The 21,169-nt window shown below is 40.0% G+C and overlaps 1 protein-coding gene across 3 annotated transcripts; it reads left to right on the top strand.

The window, feature by feature from the left end:
* Positions 1-2,530: 2,530 nt before the first annotated feature.
* LOC146480265 (carotenoid-cleaving dioxygenase, mitochondrial-like) lies at positions 2,531-19,497 on the top strand. Of its 3 annotated transcripts, none has more exons than XM_085109406.1 (3): positions 2,531-2,632; positions 10,029-10,600; positions 16,720-19,497. In XM_085109406.1, the coding sequence occupies exons 2-3, from the start codon at positions 10,114-10,116 to the stop codon at positions 17,799-17,801; spliced, it is 1,569 nt and encodes a 522-aa protein (XP_084965532.1). In that variant the 5' UTR covers positions 2,531-2,632; positions 10,029-10,113; the 3' UTR covers positions 17,802-19,497. The 3 variants fall into 3 exon arrangements, with proteins under 3 accessions (XP_084965532.1, XP_084965535.1, XP_084965534.1); XM_085109409.1 differs by having other exon boundaries at positions 2,535-2,628; XM_085109408.1 differs by lacking the exon at positions 2,531-2,632 and adding an exon at positions 3,941-5,232.
* Positions 19,498-21,169: the final 1,672 nt, after the last annotated feature.

Genomic DNA, 21,169 nt, shown 5'->3' with positions numbered 1-21,169 from the left:
GCTAATTTCAGGAGTCAACCTTCCGACTTCTAGTCGTAATTTCTTCTCGCTTTGCACATTACCATGCTCCCACCAATAGCGTAGCTCCATTGCTCGCTATATAAACACATGCAACCACAATTGATCACAATCCCTTGATTCACTCTGACAAAGGGCTAACGCTCGAAACGCAGCGCTTAACGGAATCTCTTTACCAACTCTGTTGATAAACCAAACATTCGTTTCTACTCCCCACTGACGCAGCACCGAAGTTTCTTTAGAAACCAACCCTTTTATCACGCGCTTAAACGAGCCAAACCAAACCCAGCTGAAATGCCTTATATGGCATCAAAAACGCCATCGTTAAACACACAGAATGAATGGTCATATTCAAAATGAAGAAATTTAAAAATAAAAAAGAAACAGAACTCATCATGCAGAAATGGCCTATCATGTTAAACGTACGATGGTTAAATACAAGGCGCTATCAAATCCTCTAAACCCGCTACAAATACATCGGAGTAGCGCAGGCCTTACAAAAAAGACAATTTAACTCTAAAAGATATACTCGTGTAACACGCGTGGGGGAGTCGAGCGGGCTTGTCACTCATTATTTACACAAATGCGGCTGGATGTCCTTCAGAACAAGAACCCTTTTACACCTAGATTTTGTTTTACTCTAGTTAAGCTTATTTATTTTACGTTTTTTTCTTTTTATAATTTAGTTTGTCTCATTTTCAGTTTTCATATACATATATTTCACTCATTTATCTCGTTCAATTTCATGTTTTGGTGTGTTCCGAAATGTTCCGGAATACTGTGGAATGTTCCATGTTCCTGTCTGTCTCGACGGACGTCAATGCAGAATAGACGTTTCGTGATTATTTTGCATTCTTTAGACCTGTTTTCCCAATGACCCATTTACCTTCCCTTAGGAGCTGACGTCAGTACTGGGCTGATATCACGTAGGCACAAGACTCCTTTTTTTCGGACATGACTTCAAAAACCTGCTAACAAGCAGAAAATATAATTTCATGTTTGTTTTAGACAGAATGCTTCGTTAGATGATCACTGAAAGAATTTTACACTGACTCATCCCAATTCAGGAGAGTTGAAAGCATTTGACACTCATTCCAATTCATAAGAGTGTAAGGAGCTGACCTGACCGTATCACTTGCTGGAAAGGAAACCTTGCACGTAAAGAATTCACCTGCTAAATTATGAAGAAAAATATATATAACTTTGTGATTGTTTTAGGGCAAATACTTCTGTTGGTAAGTCATTGAATGTCGTTGCACCTTTGAAAATAACTTCGAAAAAAAGAAAATAAAAGGCAAATACACAACCATGTTAACCGCAGATAAACGTAACAAGCATAATAAGCAAAGTGTGGAAAGAAATTTGGCAACAAATTCTGAAATCTAATTCGTTTCTTCTCATCGCTGATTAAAAATGATTAAAGAAAGTGAATTTCAACCTCGATGACAGGTAGCAATCCGAAACAGTGCCAAGAAACAAAAAGAAGTGGCTGAAGAACATCAGCTTTGTTTCTCAGGTTTTTCACGACATCCAGTAATTTCTTATTTACTGGTCAAAACGATGAACTAGTCTTCCCAGGAAGAAAACTGTTTGCTAAGGGAAACGATATTTCTATGGATCCGCCTATAGAGAACATGTCAAACTGCGGCCTGTGACATGGTCTTGATGATGGTGTTATATATATAAAGCAGCAAGGCTTGAGATCAACGTGGGAACAAATTCAACTGAGAAAGACTTTCGGAATTCACTACCCTACTAAAAAACCTTACGCTGTTTGTGTCTGTGTATTTTAAAGGCGGAAGATTTCAATTATGCTAGGAAAAGAAGGAACTAGAAAGAAATCGGCAACTGATGAATTTCTAAATCTTATTACATAATAAGAAAAGAAATTGGCAATGAGTTTTAAGATCTAATTATATTGACCATTTAATTTGGCACGAAAAAACTGACCAAAATCTGTTTGTCGGTGCTTAACTACCATGAAATTTGTCCAGATTCGGTGACCTCATTACACAAAAATGGGAGCAATTTTATAAATTCTAAGGAGTGGTTCTCGATTATTTATTCGAAGTGATTGTTTACTTTTCCCAATTCCGTCTTTTTCAATGACTTTCGTTTTTGTATAACTTGTTTATTAAACAATCACTTTTAAAAATAGCATTCTTCGTCAGTAATGCACGAGGTAACAAGGATAGTATGAGATTAGTCGGATTTCGGTGCATGAACATAACACTAGATTATCTAGGGTTGACGTTTAATAACATTATCGTTGCCGACGACTCACGATATAACCGTCCGCTTCAGAGATTTACGCGAGCCACAGATGAACCGGACGTGCCATAAGGGATTTCCAATCTCTACTTCCAATGAGACAGGTCAATGACCGGCACTATCACTTCCAATCTGACCGACAACGTAACGCGTAAAACAAATAAATAAATAAATAAAAAAAAACGTGTTCCGGCCGGTCTGCTATAAAAGAACTGACATAACAGGTCATTTCCAAAACGTGGCGTTAAACCTCTCTAATCCTTCAGATCGCACGGAGCGGAAAGACTCCAGAATCGGAGCTTGGCTTTGTCTAGCCTTCACTGAACAGAATTTATCCACGTACGTAAGTAGTTCTATCTCACAATAATCGCTTTAAAGTTTCTCAGGCAGTTTTAATAGTTTGCACTTTCCTCAAATCACGAGCTTTGGTATGTTCTTAGTTGCTAATTGTTTATACGCATTAATCCGCGATGATACCACTTCCAATAAGTTAACTAAAGAAATCATGTTCTTAGCATTCGTGAGATTGACGTAAATGGCTTGAATCAGTTGTTGGAATGCCCCAGGCTTCTTAATAATAACAAAATTAAACACTCGATTAAATGTTAAAAATAATGTAGACCAATAATATTTACACTAGCGTCTGGTGATCTGAATCGCCGAAGAAGAAGCATCGAGGGCTATTACCTTATCATACGTCATCTTTCAGACGTGTTGAACTGATTTAAACTCCAGTTACTAACAAGGATCGAATAGATCCTGATCTATCCTCGGTGGGGTGGGGTGGGGATGGGATAGGAATTGGACTAGAACGGGAGATTCCGTGCGGGTGTCCTTTTCGACTTCCTAGTGATTCGTAGTACGCGAAAGGGTGCTACGTATTGATAGATTGGGTCTAAGTTCAGTCAGTGAAACTAGCGCTGCAGGAACGTTTCGCATTTGATTTTCTGCTTTATTTATCGGAACAGCATCGGAATTTATTGCCTCCTCAGGCGGCTCAGGACAATTTAACGCCAATTTACCCTCATTACCGGCACGGCAATGATTTTCATCCCACGCCATGCCTTTTAGCCGCATTGCAAAGGAAGAAGAAGAAGAAGAAGAAGAAGAAAGCAATTTATATAGTATCTGGATCAATTGATACTGCGAATAAAAGTCCTCAAGTGTCACCATTCCAACGAAAGCTACTGATCGGTCCTTTTCCTACATTGCGTCTTTATTTTTCAATATTTTACAAAACGATTTTCTTTATAATTTTTTCAGACTCTGCACTGTTGGGTGGGCGTGACAGACTAAAAACGCTCTTGATGACAGATTTATAACGCGGAAGCTAAAGAATTTGTCTATTTGCGCTTGTTATGACGCTATGGCCACCCCTAACGTTGTTTATTTTTTATCAAATACAGAATGTTTCGATGATAAACTATTTGTTTTGTTTTGGTCTTTATTAATTTTGCTACAAGAATTACGACGAGTTTGATGATGTCACTGGGTCCCTTCGATTTTGTTACTGGAAATGAATTGATCAGTTATTTGGCTGTTTGATGCAGTCAATCAAGGCTGAGTTGCCGCTCACTCAAATCGAGTTGTTTGAAAAAGGTCCGTTAAACCAAATGTCCGCGTCCTAGATGAAACCGGCTTTTCTTGCTTTTACTTTATCATTATTATTCTATCAATCTGTTTCTTTGTTATGAATATGTTTGTGATACATATTTTGATACATTTATTGACTGTAAGTGCATTTTCTCAGCAAATTAATTGACGCCCACGTTTTCAAAAGCATGCTACTGTATGTTTAAAACGTGGGTGTTTAATTCGGATTAAAAGTTAGGCTAATCGATACACCCTTTTAAGCGAGACCTACTCAACACCTCTTGGCTCTTCTGCAGGATAAATCGAGACCCAGAAGCTCTTTAAAACGCGTAAGCTCAATTGAGGATAGAATTCTTTTGGAATGAGAACACTTTTGGCTGACGTTGTGTTGCTTAGCACCGACAGAAATGCACGTGGCCAGCTCGAAAATATCCCTCACCTACGTAAACACACGGAATCATCTTGGGTACTCTTTGGAATTTTCTGGCGAAGTTTCGCCACCCGTTTGTGCAAACCCTGCCCCTACTTCAGACCAAAGCTACGTAATTTCCCCATTTCCGACCAGCTCTCTAAAATCCACACCTGTTTTTAGACTTCCTGAGACAGAAATGTTTCAAATCTGTATCCATTTTTAAACCAAACCCGCTCCCCCAAGGCGCAAACGTTCTAGGTTAAAACTGCGTGACGAGATGAATTAAGAGCTTGCATGCAGTAGGGAGTTCCCCATAGTCACAGTCTTCACATTCTTTTTGCCTAATCCTGACAAATACAAATGTAACATCTGGCTGCTTGCGTGAGTCACGTTCAAACAGACGTGCTGAGGACAGTGAAGGCGAGCGACTTCGACCGGCTGGTGGAGACTAAATTACCGAAGAACATTAGAAAAGTTCGTCAACGTCTGAACTTCGATTTGACCCTATTTGGGAAAAATAGTCCTCATGCTGACAAAAAATAAATAAATAAACGGAAACTTTGTGGTAGGATCAATGCTATTTTTCCGTTTAGAGGACGGACGGAAGAAGCCCACGCGGGCGGAATCTACGCGTCAGTTTGGAACGAGGGTGTGCGCCTATTTGCGTGAGGAAATCATTTTTAACTTGCAACTGTCACAGGTCGCGTAAAAGTCTCCCGTGAAAGCTCCAGAGCAAGTCCTTTTTGTCTATTTGCACTTGCAATCGTGCGCTCTCTGATCACTTCGTCGGTCTCAGGAACGTTTGCTGCTGCAGCGAGCTGTTTGCCTCAACAGAAAACCCTTATCTGACGCTATTTTGTGGGTGCTAAATCGAGGAAATATAGCAATTATCCTTGATCCAAGAGACGGGAAGAAGAAAGACCCTGGCTACGTAGGAGGTTTGTAAGATTGGCAATCACGTTGGACATGTTTCTGGACTGAGTTTGCTTCCCTTTCTTCAGCCTTCCAAACTATTGAATCAGGGTTGACATACCTTGATCCGTTTCTATTGTTCTATGCTTTATGTACTATGCTTTATTTTACTTTTACTTTACTTTCGTTTACTTTAACTCGCTCAGTATGAATTGTTTGGTCTGATACGTAGCAGTCATTTATATGTGATGCTTTTAAATTTTTGTTCCTATTGGTTGACCCTTTGCTCCATTAGTGATTAACATGTGAATTCTCCTACCAATATCGCTACCGACCGCTACTTGATCAAACATCACGTTACATGGCAGACGGCAGACGTAGCTGGACGTCAACGAAAACGTCACTCGAAAATATAAGTTAATTCGCGTTACTTGTACTACTTCGCGAATATTGCAACTCGTTCATCTTGTACAAAGGGCTGAACTGTCCAATAACAAAACAGGTTGGAATGATCTTCAAGTTGAGACAAAGAAGGAAAAATTTACCGTCATGTGCTCGCGTTCTCCACAACACCTTGAATTTGGCCAAGAACGGCGAAGAAATGTACCATAATTTATAACGCAAGTGCAGGGCCTTTGTTTTTCTCTTTAAACCCTATTGGTTTGAGAAGTTCTTGTAGCAGTCTCCGTAGTAGCTTTTTAAACTCCTTGTTGTTTAGCCAAGTACGGCAAAGAAATGTACCAAAATCATGATAACACACCAGCGCACACACGCACGTTTCTCATTAAAATCTATTGTTTTGGTGAAGACCCCCGTCGGCGTCTCCCTAATGATAAGAAGGAAATGGGAGCTGAAGAGAAAATTTCTTGATATGTTCGGAAACAAATTCTCGCTAGTGCTGCCATGAAAAATTTATGGAGAGGATCGAGGTGAATAGTGTGGTGATTGATATGGGAGTATAAAGGGGGTGTTAAAATAAGTTTACGCTGAAAACAGAAATATTTCGAAGCATTGGTAACACTCGGAGCGGTCGAGAGAGAACTGTAAAACTTTTGTGAACACTTGTAGCTTCTACAGCCGGCTTATATAGTTCTCCTAAACTAACGTGAACGTAGGAACTACAAGACGAAGCCTTGGTTTTCTACTTTTATCGATTCAGTTTTATTTCCTTTTACGTAGAATGAATGGAGTCGATTGGGATTAATTTGTCATCGCCTGCTAACCTTTCATGCTTGAATGTGCATTGGCACGTTTGGGAAAGAGAATTTACTTCCCATAGTATTTTTAATTAACCTTTTTTCCTTGTGGGCTCATCACTGGTCAAAGGCGGTCATCATACCTTGAGTGATATAATGTGATTTTTATCTTTTGAGTCTGTGAATGAAATCCTCAAGTGTCATTGACCATTTAAATGAAAACCGCTATACAAAGTTGTGCTTCTTGATATATTATCCGTTTTTTTTTTTTTTTTTGTTCATTTCGATTCTCTGCAAGAGGTAACCTCGGAAAATGAGACCCCAGCATTCAGTAAGTTAATGAAAGATTTTAATCTCTTTGTTTGCTTCAATACAAATTAAAGGGCAACAAAACACCGAGTCGCAGTTTCCTCACAGCTGAAGATTTCCACCTGAGTTCAATTTGCTACTCTCTCACACACATTAGCAGTTTTCCATTTGGTCAAAAGTCAAGTGAACAGCCGTCTTGCTGTCTATTGCCTCAGGTTGCAAACTTTACCATCGAAAGCATCTTGTTTTCCGGCTGTTTTTGAAGAAAGATGAAAAGAACCCCACAAACATTGGTTAAAAATAATTAAAGCGCGCGTGAAGACGGTTAGTCGAAGAAACGTCAGGTTTACAGGAAAAATGGACTCAGTGTTGTACCCAGCCGAATAAGACAACTGATTTTATTAATTGTTGTTTACATTTTCCCGTGAAGTGCTCAATTGTAGTCGTGATAACAGTGATTCCATCAATCGCGCCAAGATGTCCTTTGCACTCTTGGCTTAACGCCCAAACCATCAATTGATATTAGCTCACTCGCTGCGAACATGCAATTTCCCGGGGGTCAAGTATCTCATGTGCGTTCAGGTGTACCCACGTGTATAGCACGTGAGGCAATCTTTATCTTGGGGTGGGTTTTCGATTTTTGCCTTTGGCATTATCTGGAAAAGATTACAGAAAGCTTTTAATAAAATGGGTGGAACTATCAGATCGCCAGCCGGAAACGTGTTATAAGTTCTGCTTATACGGGAAATGAATCTTCAAAACTAGAGTGCCACAAAATAACTACATTTATCTATCAAGTGCGTCTAAAGACGTACTGCTATGCTACGGAGTATTTCCGTCTTATTAAGATCACGATTGCACGCTCACTAACGTTAGTCATCTTTTGTTAATCCGAATAACGGAGTGAATTAGAGACTACTAGAGGCTAGGGGAAAAAATTTGAGTTTGAAACAGGGCAGACCTTTTGATTGCTTGAATCACACTCCAACCAAGCATTTCGTGGGGCAGTCCCCCCTCCGCCTCTCACTCAAAGGCGAAACAAACAAGCAAATGATGGAATGTGGTGATCACTTTTTTAGGCAGGTGTGGCCTAAATGGTAGCATATGAGTATCATTTTTCTGTGTGCGTGTTTCAGGCTTTGTCCTGTATAATTAGAAATAATTGGAAGAGTTTACTTAACATGTAGTGCTTTGCATTCAACGGTTTGCTACACTTGTTCTCGTAATCATATATTTGGGCAATGTTGCAGATTACGTGCAGTCGATTTATTCGATCTCGGCTTCCAACGTAATAGAAACATTATGAAATAGCCTATTTACAGAGTTATACTGCACCTGTTTTTGCAGACGGGTATAAAGTTCGGCTCAAATATCGATAACAACGAGTTTAAAAGACGAACAAACCAGGAAAAGAAACTTCAGGTTTTGTCAAGGAACCAGATAGAAAAAGTCAATCTTTTGAACCTTGCCGTGCGGGAGATGATAAACATTCATTCTTGTTTATTTGTACTTAGTTAATTTATCTTTTAAGCTTTCAAAAGTGCTCAATTGTGATTAAGTTCCGGTGCATACCTTCCTAGATGGCCTTTTACCCTTAAACTTGGCTTCAAGGATACACAATTAACTCAGACACAAACCTGAATCGCTACGAACATGCAACTGATTTCCCGGGGGTAGCGAGGTAGTATAACACATGCCTCAATGAAAACTTGTCGTTTGGGATACGGGTATAACCTTTCCCATGTTCAGAAAGAGAGTGAGTAGGCTTTACATAAGAGGTAGTATAAGAGCAAACCGTTATTCAGCCCTTCGCTATGGCAAAAGACTCTTCACGTGAAACTAACCACATCAGCACGGCGTAAGTATTCATGAAGCGTCAACTATGAAGACGTCCACTAAGAAATCATGTTCAAGCCTGTTAACTGATGAAAATCACATATTTTGGAGTTTTTTCAGGTCAAAGTTTTGAGATGGTTTTAGTACACAAACCGGCACACCCCCTCTCCCCTTCCAAGGGCCCGAGGAAAGACAAATAAAGCATTGCAATACCATGTAATTTTACTCTTTTTATCTTTGGGGAAAATGCGACTCAGATGAATGCCCACTGTTTCTGTGCGCTTTTCCACTTAATAGTGACCGGCTCACTGCTTTCTTTACCTTGCGTTTGTTTGCCGTCAGGGAAACGCGAAGCGGTTGTATATCTCACAATCCTTTTCATCATGTTTCAAGTTGATAACAACAGGAAGATACCAGTTGCTATTCAGCCCTTTTACAATCACAGAGTTGTTTTCCACCTGCTTTTGTAGAAGGTTACAAAGCCCCGCCCAACAGAGAAGTTTTTAACAAACGTACTCATGGGAGCTGGGGAAACGTCTCTTTTAGGAAACTTTGTGAAATCAAAGTTACAGCAAGTCGACTAAGACCTGACTTTCTGAAGCCTTGTTTACTTTCCATTCGTGTTTACAAAAACTTCCGATGATAAGATTGCCCTAAATGCCCTCATAATCTTGCCTGCATTCCTAAGTCACAAACTAATTCAACATGTCTCAGCGTTGTTTGTTACGTTGATTTTGGAATTCGTGGAGTCGAGTCTCGCGTGTTACACGGCACCGGCAGCAATTAATCCTGTTTGTTTTGAAGTCGGATGGATGTCCGAAACACAAATGAGCTACACGTGCTGTTCTACAGATGTTAGAGGTCTGACTGTTTAAAGTGTGGGAAACCCACATTTTTGACAAGTAAAAAGCTCAGAGTTCCTGCTAACCTCGTGATACGCACTCATTTACGCGCACGGTAAAACGTTCCGTTTAGTACTGAGTGTCCCTCCCTAGGGATGTTTGGGCGTTTCAAGGGTCTGCAGTGGATGAAATGTGATTCACACTGAAGCAACCTCTGAAGGAACACTTTCCTGTGTCCTTGTGCTTCAATTTTTCTAAGTGGAAATCACTTTGTAAACATGTTGCGTAACTAGTAAATTCCTTAAGGTAAAAAACTCGGCGTTCACATTTTGAACTGAACAGCTAATTGTCACTTCCGTTGACTCAAACAATCACTTGCAACATAACATAACATTACGCACTAGTTTATTCAAGAGGTTGGAAAAGAAAAACAAATATACTACATCTTGAAAAGAAAACAGGATGTCAACCCTATAACGTTCCCATTAATAAAATTAAAAAAAATCTGTAATTACTGTAATGCTGCCAATCTCGATCTCAGTGTTTGATCTGGCTGCGTGCCTAAGCCCTGAAATTAAACTGATCCCTCTTGTCAGATATCAATTATGGCTGTCATCAATCATTTGTTTTGTGTTTCAGAGGTCACCGATATATAAACACGCTCGGAATCGGACATCCTCATTTCCGTCAGTTGCACGGTAAAAAGCACAAGAGTAAGAGTAGAATGGAAGAGCTTTACCGAACAGTCAAAGAACAAGTGAAGCCGGTGGAGGCGATCGTAGAAGGAGTTATTCCGCCTTGGCTCAACGGATCCTTGTTGCGAAATGGCCCGGCAATGTACGAAGTCGGACCAGAAACGTACAAGCACTGGTTTGACGGCCTGGGAATGCTACAGAATTTCAAGGTTGAAAACGGAAAGGTGACTTACAGCAGTCGCTATCTAAGGAGCCAGGCGTTTGTACGCGCCGAGGAACGCAGAGGCATCGCGTACGCAGAATTTGGGACGCCACTGCCGCCGGACCCGTGCAAGAACATCTTCGCGCGATTTTTCTCGTATTTTTCGCCCCCTAAGCGTACAGATAACTGTTCCATCAGCGTTGTTTCATTGAATGGCCAGACATACGCCAGCAGCGATTCTCCATTCCTCATTGGCTTCGATCCCAGCAGTTTACAAGCTCTGTCGGAGTACAACATAAGGAATGACTTTCCAGGTAAGAGAATTGACTTTTTTCACCTACTTTTTTAAATTTATTGTGGCGACCGAGTGTGACTCGCACAGCTGTCAAACCCGGCGGGCGATCCGTAAAAGTGCATCATGTTGAAGAAGTTTACTTTAAAAGTTTCTTGCTAAAAGAAAGTGTTTACCTGTTTCTGTGATTCTGCCGGCTTTAGGCACGGCAATAAATTTTACCTAAAGGTTATTGCTCCAAATCAAGGATTCAAAGTGAAATTGCTCGGTGAATCAATTGTATTATGTCATCAAAAACCGTGTTTTCATTTCTCGATATTTCTAGAAAAAAAGAAACAAAAAACCACTTCCATCACACTCCCCAGTATTAAAGTAGATCCGCCTCCGTCACACCCCTTGCAACCATGACCTGCTAATATTTTCTCTATCCACGCGCGCGCTATAAACATTTCGCATTTTAAGCTTTTTCTAGCGGTTTTACGACTTCATGTTCACATATTCACAGCTTACTTTGACACACATTTGCCGATTTCCGGACGGTTTCTCTTGGTAAATTCAATTTTCACCGCCGGCCTCGGAAGAAATTGCGTCAGAGCCAAAGGTGTTTTAATCCATTTCCACTTGCGAAGAAAGATCACCCTTTTATGTGCCCGTGTTAGCTGTCGGGGGTTCAACTTTCCGCATTTTGCTTCTATTATATATTATCTTAATATCACGGCTTAGCCGTACACAGGATTCCTTCTTTGAAAAATCTGAACAGTTTTGTGTTAAAATGATTTGACGGATGCTTGCTTAAGGTCCTTTAAAGGTCAAGAACAAGCTTTGAGAATCCAGACTTAAGATAAGAGAAAAACAATATTTGGTTGCAACAAGTAATAAAATGGAATTCTTTCGTCAGATAAAGCGCACACCCTGAAATCTAGACCTCTCTGCAAAACAAAAACTTAAACAAACAACCATTTTTATCAAAAGGACAAAAACAATTTTACAACCATTCGAATTCCGGAAATTGATAAAACATGATTTGGTCCATGATTTGATCGGTCAGCAAAATTGAATACCTCTTACACTTATGCTGTGATGATTTTGAAGGGAGTGACCTCAAACTGAACACAGATGAGGCACGCGATAGAAAGGCTCGGGAAAGTACTGCGAAATTTAACAAGAACTATGACGTCTTTGAAGACCATAATTTTTGCTAATGATTGTAAAGTGCAATTGTGACAATTTTTTTTTCTGAAGCTAAATTTCTACGTGGGACACGAGGCAAAACCGGTTCAAGTCTACAGGAAAAGGCTGTCAAACCTGCTTTCTTTAAATGGCCACGCTTTGCCGAGATTTTTTTTTTTTTTCACAAAATCTAAAGTAGAAACAACTTCGGAACGAATCAAGGGGAGCGGGTTCAACTTTTTCTCTAATGTCAACGGTGGTCGTGTAGCGAAGAAGTGGATTTTGCCAGCAGAAATTTTTGGTTAAGCCAGAATCATATGGCGAAATTGAACTTTGTTCCAAAACGCGACCTTTTGTAACGTTCGTTGAGTTTTAAAGATAGCAGCGATACATCCATTATTTACTGCATCAATAGCTCCCGTTTAAGATTACACAAACCTATCAATTTGTATCATAAAATGTCAGTGAAATTCAGATGTTATCTTGGAAAAGAAAAGAAAAATACTGTATTGAACAGATTTGAGAAGGGCAAAGAATGCAACCTTGGCCTTTTTCTTGCGAAAGGAACTCATAAATTCTTCATATTATTGATTCCAATTTTTTTTTCTGTAATACGGATTAAAGAACCCCCGTAAAAGGTGCTCAAGGTCCTTCAGATACAATTGCTCTCTTTTAACATGTCCAGCAAAAATTTACGATCCCAGAAACTACTGACAATACTGGCTCTTCAGGTTTTGCAGTTGTGGGCTGCACTTCCTTGAGCAGCTTACAGTCCAAATCTTGGAAGGTTTCTTCTCATCGGAAACTTTTCAATCTCGGAAGTCCTCAACCTCTATATTCGACAGAATTGTTATTTTTTTAAAAAATATATTGTAAAACCAGAAGCACAAGAGGTAGATCCTGGTGATGCACTCTCGTCTGAATGCAGGTGCAGTCTCAAAAAATGACAGAATAGTTTTCATGTTTAGCTTGAATTTTGAGACGCCAATCAGAAGATAGTTATCAAAGATTTTTTAAAAGGGCCCCATTGTGTTTTACGCAGCCTGCATTTTTCAAACCAATTCTTTTTTTTTTTATTTTTTTGTGTAAATTGGTCTTTTACACAACCCAACGCGGAAAAGAATTGTTATCTGTAGTCGTTGCGTGGAGAGACAAAAATGCGCGGGGGAAGCACTTTTCATGCGTGAAGATTGAGTACTTTAATCACTTTTTATTTAATGCATCTGATGTCGGAGGTCGGACAAACAAATCGTTGAAAGCCTATTACGTTCAAAGCGTATATATCTTTCCTTCCGGTCATCTAATGCCGGATCGGCCATCCCAGATTTGGATCAAAGACACGAATCATGGTGCATTGATTTCATACAAATTCCAACGATCAAAATAATATTCGCATTCAATGATTGAATTCAGACATATTCAGAGATATTCGACAGTCTCGTCGTTTTGCAGCGCAGACTCAGTTTCGATCGGAACCTGTCTTGAAATGTCAGCCGTGCGGACGTGTGAGAACCCAAGTACACTGTTTTGTGGTCTGTGGGTAACCAAAGCGTGCTCGTCTTCAGTTTTCTATTGTATTCTGCTCCAAACTATTTCTTGTCTGCTGGCCTGATTATTTGCGAAATTAATTAACTGTCATGTGAAACAAGTGCAACATGCAAACGTAAAAAATGAACAACGTGAGAGCCTCTTTGCGTCTTTACGACGTGCGTTATTTTGATTGGCGCGTTGCCCTCGATCCCTCTTGATTCCCCCAATTTCAGATGCTTATTGTCGCTCGGTCCTTCAACTTTCAGCTGTGTGTGTGTGCACTATTCGATTGAGCATTAAAGCTAAGAAAAAAAATGAAATCCTTCGATGAACAGTGGAGGACTACTTCCGAGAAAGTTTTTGAGTAATCGGGTAAACAGTTAAACCGCGTGAGTTAGTCGACTGAATTGTTTTTAAAACAAAACAGCATGATAAGCAGAGATTAAGACTAATAACTAGAATACTTTTAAGATAATGGCGAATTCGTCAACAGCTGGTATTGTAGTTTTGTTTTCACAGGAAATTAATCATCATGTTCGTTCGTGGTCAAGAATTAGGATGAACAGAAATTAAGCAATTACCTTTGTCTTTGTCTTTCAAAGGAAAAAATAATGATAAGAAGAATAATAATAAGAATAAATTCGTTAACAAAACACAGGGATGAAAAGGATTAGGACGAGGGTTGTTTTCTTTGTTTTAAACTTGATCCGGAAAGACCAAGGGTTTACTATTCTTGTGTATTGTGGGCTTCAAGGATCTGTAATCCTTTCTCTAACAGCACAGATTAAAGAAAAGCTTCAGTTTGTGGATGGAAAATCAATCAAGATTTGGTCATTTGTGCGTGTCTATCCGAAGCCTCTTTCCGTGTAATCTACTTTTCGTTTTTAGGATGCGATATCCGTTCCCTTCTCAAGCTGTTTCTTTCCCGTTGATCGTAACGGTATAAAACCTTTAGAGGATTCAACCTCTTACAATTAAACTGCCGGTATCGCGCCTAAGTTTAGTGCAATTTCGTTTTTTTTTTTTTTTTTTTTTTATTTTATTTCAAAAAGAGAAATTGTGTTTTCTTTTTCTTTCCGCAATTCCGCCCACCTTTCATGAATACAGTAGCCTTGGCCTTCGGGCTTATCAACAAAGAACTTATAAAAACATTTGCAAAATGAACAGTCTAGAGATGCTGCTTGTAAAGATCACGTCCAAGTCAGATTTTTTTCTCGACGTGAGCGCGTGGGGGTAGAAAAAAATGCTTAAAATGAATTTTGCCGCGTCACTAAATTAATTAATATCAAAAACAAAAAAAAGGAGAACGCGCGTGGGCCGGTGATAATTGCTTAATTGTTCTTGGTAGCACTTGCTCGGTTAAAAGGTCTTCAGATCAGAGAAAGAGCAGGAAGTTCTTCTTTCCTGCCACAGATTGTGTTTCACTCTTACGCGTTGAGCAATCATGCAACTATTTTCCGTCTTTAGAAGTTAAAGAACCAAGGGCTGAATTCTAACTGTACATTAATACAGGTCTTGGCTTTGTCCTTTCAAGGTAATTTCTTAATTTAAACATGGCATCCGAACGATTTTGAAACCAGATTGAAAAGGCGTTTAATTTCCATTTAAAATCGAAATAAAAACTCCAAAGTGTCTTTCAACGGGGTATTTCGAGGTTAAACTCGTTTTTAAGGCGAGCGGTTTCCGCGAACAGTTTGACCGTCAATCTTCCAGCCGTGATTTGCTTTCCGGTTCAAAACGTTTTAATGGCTAGTTGCAAAAATAGAAAATATTAGTGACTGTTGTTTTTTTTCTTTTAATAACTTGAAGATTTGGTGCATCTTCTTGACTCGCCAGTTCAACTGTGTAATTGTTTTTAAATGATTTCTGACTGACCAGCTCACGTTTTCGGTCGTGAACAATGCATTCATGAGGTGACTTCTTCAGTTTTGCAAATCCTGACTCAAACGCAATCAACATAAAAGCGGCTTTAGACCAAACGAAAGCGCCTTGCGCCCCACTAAAGCTTTTAGATTAAACTTCGTTTAAACAATTCACGGATAAGCAATTTAGGAATAAGATACGGAAATGGCTACCCTGTTAAAATCTCTGAAATCGCCAGATTTTTTTACATTTGCAAACAACGGTTTAGTAAGCTCTTGTGCGAAGTTTTATTAATAAGTTCTTGCAAGCATATGACATGGCTTTAATCTGGTTTTTGTTCAGGAAATCTGATTTTTTTTAAACCCCCAAGAACATGCCTGGCAAGAGGTTTACATTGATGAGCTTATCATCAATCTTGAATTAAATCTTTAGCTTTAGCGGATAAACAAATCGAAACTTTGCCAAAACCAAATCACAATCTCCGCTAATCTTCGGTCATAAATGTGTTCATCCATTCTGGTTTAATAAGCACTTGTTGTGTTGCTTCCTTTTTAGCCACAAAATCTCTCAATTAAAAACAAAAAATCGACCGGCGCAAAGAAAACATTACCCTTCAATAGCTCCGGTGTTGTACTTGTCGAAGGTTACCCTTTTACAATTTCATCCACACACTCGAAACTTGACTCAAGGCTGACGAACGCTCGGAAAATGTACTAAATTCTGGCGCAAAAAATATATTAAAAAAATCGCCACAGTTTTAATTTGCCTGATAAACTTGAACTGTACATATTCACGAAAGAGATCAAACGCGCACCTTATACAAGCATGCTACAAATGTATCTTGTATTTACTACAACGAGACTGTGTACTCGACGGATCCATTCTGTGTGGAATAACCGAGAAAGGAATGTCACTAACATTTGCAGTATTGCATGCCAAGGAAGACTCAAGTTTCCTCAATTCCATTAATTTGCAAAGTTCACTGCTAATTGGACCTCAAAGAACTATCAATAATCATGACATTCTGACAAATGACGTCATGTTCGTGTTTTCTCACGGCTTGGATAACCTATTGGAGCCACATGTTGTGAGGCACAATCATCAGTACACTTGCCGGAAATGATTGAAATGAAAGGACGATAATTGTACTTATCAGTGTAATCCGATGATTGATGCGCTAACAAATCCTTAGCGTGCGCTTGCTTCGTCTACAGTTTCTCTTCAGGACGTAAAATGTAAAGTTACTCCTCGAAGGATATTTCAAAACATTACACAATTTTCCACTCATTCCCCTTCCGGTCTAGGATTCAACACTACACCAGCACCCTCCCTTACAGGTAACTCAAAGCTGATTAAAAATGAAATCTCTTGGTCGCCATTCGAAGAAGACTGTGTAAAACTCTAGCTGTGGGCATTCTTCCATGCTCGTATTCTGCGAAACCCCCGCCCCCCCTCCTTCCCACTATACTTCTCTTTCTTTCTAATTTAACTTCCATGTAGCATTTACATAGAGTTTCACTGATTTAGCTATCAACACCCCTCATCTCATATCATGATCTCCTATTCCTTATTTTTCAGGCCCTGTGCGCATGTTCTCAATGACACCGCATCCCCACGAGGATGAACACGGAAACGTCTACAACGTGGCCGTGTCCCTTGAGAAAGGGACTCGATACAACATTACACAAGTTCCGCCAAGGCCGCAGACGCCTGAAGACGAAGGCAGGGCAGGTCACCCGCTTCAAGACGTGAAAATTCTGTCGACGTTCGTACCGAAGAACCGCCTCTGCTACTACCACAGCTTCGCCATGACACCGAATTATTTTGTGTTTATTGAGAACCCCTTCGTTGTGAACGTTTGGGCGCTGCTCACCATGAAGATCAAAGGAAGATCGTTCCACGAGTGCATGAAGTGGGACAACAGTCAACCCTCGCGGTTTTATGTCATCGAGCGGAAGACGGGGAAGGTTATCGCGCTGTACAAGACCGAGAACTTCTTCTCCTTCCACCACGTGAATGCTTTCGAGACAGACACAGATATCATCATGGACGTGTGTTGCTACCCAGACGCACGAATCGTCCACCAGTACTATCTCCAACACCTGCGCACCCGAGGAGAGCACGAGGTAAGCAAGGGATTCCCTGACGCCGCCCTCCGCCGCTACCGTCTTCCCATTCCCACCTTCGTGGTCAAAAAGTCCTGGCAGACGCTGCCGAGATACTCAGACGGTCGCGACTACAAGGTGTTGTATTATGGCGTGGAGCTTCCTCAGATCAACTACCGCTTCGCTAATGGCAGGCCGTACCGATTCATGTACGGAGTGGGACCGCGCAAGCACGGAGACTTTATGAATCAGCTGATCAAGGTTGATGTCCTCGGTAAGGAAGCGAAGACCTGGTATGAGCGTGACTCTTACCCCTCCGAGCCTGTGTTTGTTGCGGCGCCAGGTGCTGAAGCAGAGGATGAAGGTGTTATCATCTCATCTGTGGTGGGTGTCCGTGGAAAGAAGTCGTTTCTGCTCGTTCTTGATGGCTCCACCTTCCGCGAGATCGCGCGCGCTTCAGTGCGGTGTCCAATGGCACATTCTCTGCACGGTTTGTTTAGACCCAGGTCCCCAGCTCTGCTTGGACCTTGCCGAAAAGCCTGGGCCGAGATCTGAGTAAGACATTTTGCAATGTTTTAGATTGTAAACGATGCAAAGCAGACAAGTTCCAACCGTTATTGGAGTGCTGATCATACACATTGCCCATCCATGAACACTGAACATCGTTCTTAAGCTGGGTAGGAAAACCAGACCGAACTTGAACTGTAAAGCGAGAAGCCGAGTTCAGCTTTTTTTAGAGGCAAGATGGAAAATCGGCGGACAGGTCACGAGAAGAACATTTTCAAAGCTGTATAAATTTTATTAGTCCTGAATAAGGCATTGGTGTGGATAGTTGGCCATACTAGAAGCATGCGAAATCCATTGTGGCAGGTAGAGATATTCCAAACTTTATTTTTCAAATTATCGAGAAATAAATAGCAACACGAGAAAGTATAGTTGAGTAGATTTTATTTCAATAGTCACACATAGTCTCAGTACAACAACATTTTGTCAATCAAGTTTTGAATTTTGAATCAGGTATTGTCAATCACGGTGACTGTAATTTTTGCTTTTTCAAATTGAATAATGAAACAATACGAAGACAATATTACATGATGTAGTTTCGACTTGATACTTTCTCTCTTTTTGGAGAAATTTGCTAGTTTTCAAACTTTTCCAGTTCTCTGAATTTAAACATTTCTTTAGGAGAGAGAAGTTTTCGTGGCAAAGAGAATAATTGATTTAATCCCCATAGCCTCTATATACTTCATATTAATATATGGTCAACATACATTCCACTTAGTTTTCTGGAGACATTAGCCATTTCAGTCTTCCAATAAGTACCGTTTGGTTTTGAATTAATGTTGCTTCTAAGCTCGCAACCGTTAAAACTACAAACGGTTTTTAAGTAACTTGAGGTTTCCATAGCAACATGCGACAAGTCTCTAATACTCATTAAAATATTCCGATTGTACATGGACATTCGTAAATTCTTCGGTAACGTCGGCCGTACTACATATGTAGCATTCTGATTGGACAGTAAAATCAGCTTGCATTATGCGACCTGGGGCCCGTTTCTCGAAAGACCCGGTAACTTATCGGGCCCGATAAGTATATTTTCAAAAGTTTTTTCGCCGATTACTCAGTGATTACAGGCATGGCACTTGGCCAATGTTTTCATCGAGTTATAAGATTTAAAAATTTAGTGTTCAAAGCTAACAAAAATTAACTTCTGTCAAAAAGTTTTATCACCAAAAACACTTACCGGGCCCGATAAGTTACCGGGACTTTCAAGAAACGGGCCCCTGGCCGTTAAGTAACACTTGATAAAAGAAAGAAAACCAAACTGGTTTCAGTGAAGTAGATACTTGCTATCTTGTTGTATAATTTTCTTTTTTTATTATTATTTTTATTAAGACTACAAATAGTCCCTCTATTTCCTTGATCATGAATTTCCGCGCGAGAAATAAATCGCGCGCAGCTGGAAATAAAAGTCGCGTGGAAACTCGCCAACCACACAGGCGTCGTACGATTTTTGTTTCTAACGGTACCAGACGGAAAAGAAAGTCATTTATGGAGTCTCTTTAAATTTTATTCAAGAAAGCCTATACATTCAAAAAGGTCATGTAATATTATTTTAAGCATTTTAAGTTATAATGTTACGTTTTGGATACGTCAGAGTTATATATTTGTTAACAAATGTGAAATATAATTTTGCAAAATCATGGGTTGATGTAAATCAAGAAGACTAATAAAATATAAGGTTGTTTCAGTTACGAGTGAAAATGAATGATTTTCAATGCCATTGAATTGAAGCTGTATTCTTCTTGGTCGTCTAATATACGATATTTTCAATATACATATACGAAAAACCTAACTGAGATTTTCTGTTCAAATGCCCCACTGTAGAACGTTTGTGGGTGGTAAAAATAAGTCACCAAACTTCATCCAAAATTTTGTCTACTAAAAAGTCTACTAATTGTTAGAAAGCCCGCTAAAATGGTCAAGAGACCCATCTACGGGCATATCATTGATGTCAAATCCCCTACATGATTACTACCCCCCACCCCACCCTCCCTCCACCAGCAATGGCCTCATTGATAGATGCATAACTCAGTCCCGGGACAGCAGGGATGGCGCAGTAGTGAGAGCACACGCCTCCCACTGGCCTGGGTTCGATTCCCGGTCTCGGCGTCATTTGTGGGTTGAATTGAGTTTGTTGTTGGTTCTCGTCTCTGCTCCGAGAGTTTTTCTCAAGGAGCTCCGGTTTTCCTCCCTCCACAAAAACCAACATTTCCAACTTCCAATTCGACCTGGAAACAGTGGATAGAAGAGCCACTCTGTGGATTCCACTGAAATTCCCATTTATTTATTGTATCATCGCTGACAATTGGCCACATATCTTAACTTCCATGCCGCGGCGGTTTTTATCTGAGAGTCGAGAACAGGAGCCCTCAACAGTCAGCTGATCCAAGAAATTGTCGAACACTTGAGATATTCTAGGACACCCTATTTGGCTAAGTTTGCCATGTGAAAAGCATGTAGACAAAATGTGCTTTTCTAAAACAGAACGCCTTATTTGGTGCCGGGTCGCATTAGTTCGAACCTATGAACCTCCGCTTACTATTTCGTACATGTTTCGCCGGAGACGCTCGTGCCAGCTGCCTCGAAAGTTTGCATTTTTGCTGTTTACATGAATGCGTTTTGGAAACGGCTTGCGATTTCAAAATATTTCACTAGCTCTACAGAAAAATCGTTTGCGTACGTTTTCGAGGCGTATTCGTACACGCCGAGGAACATAACTGAACTCAAGTATAAAAAAGTCTCTTTTTATTCATTTTCAGTCGCACTGTTCTTACGGATTCGTCAGGTTTCAAACGGTTTACGTTTTTTGATGCATGTGGCCGGAACATGTAAAGACTGAAAACAGGAACAAGTTCTTTAATTTAATTCATTTTCAAATGACAACGCATTTGTGTGGGAGGTGTCCACGCTTTTAGGCCAGAGCTTGCTTCTTTTAGTACAGTACAGTACAAATTTTATTAATTGCTACTTTCGCGGGAAGAACTTGATTATAGTATTTTTGCTGTAACTTTTTATCGTTCTGGTTTGAGCATGAATTTTGCTTATCGGTCAACGATTGCTTTTAATGTTTAGCAGGCAAATGATTTTTCTTCATCATCGGAAGCAGCTGTACATGTGGACAGATGTAAATGGGCTGTTTATCAGTGGAGGTGCACTTAGTTCAGTTAAATGGCACCGCACTAAATAATTAGAAACAAATTAATGATCAACTATTCTGTCCTAAAGTTTAAAAGATGTGGACGATATGGTTTTATGAATATGAATGTAGGAACAATTTTTGAAGTGCGTGTGAAGATTAAATAGAAGGTATATATACGGGAGGGTCTTTCTTCTATTTGATATGGTTCGCTTTATGCTGC

Source organism: Pavona decussata, unplaced genomic scaffold (assembly GCF_977016875.1).
Source record: "Pavona decussata unplaced genomic scaffold, jaPavDecu1.1 SCAFFOLD_53, whole genome shotgun sequence".
Classification (NCBI taxonomy): domain Eukaryota; kingdom Metazoa; phylum Cnidaria; class Anthozoa; order Scleractinia; family Agariciidae; genus Pavona; species Pavona decussata.
The sequence above is the reverse complement of the archived record's forward strand: the minus strand, read 5'-3'. Positions and strand labels throughout refer to the sequence as shown.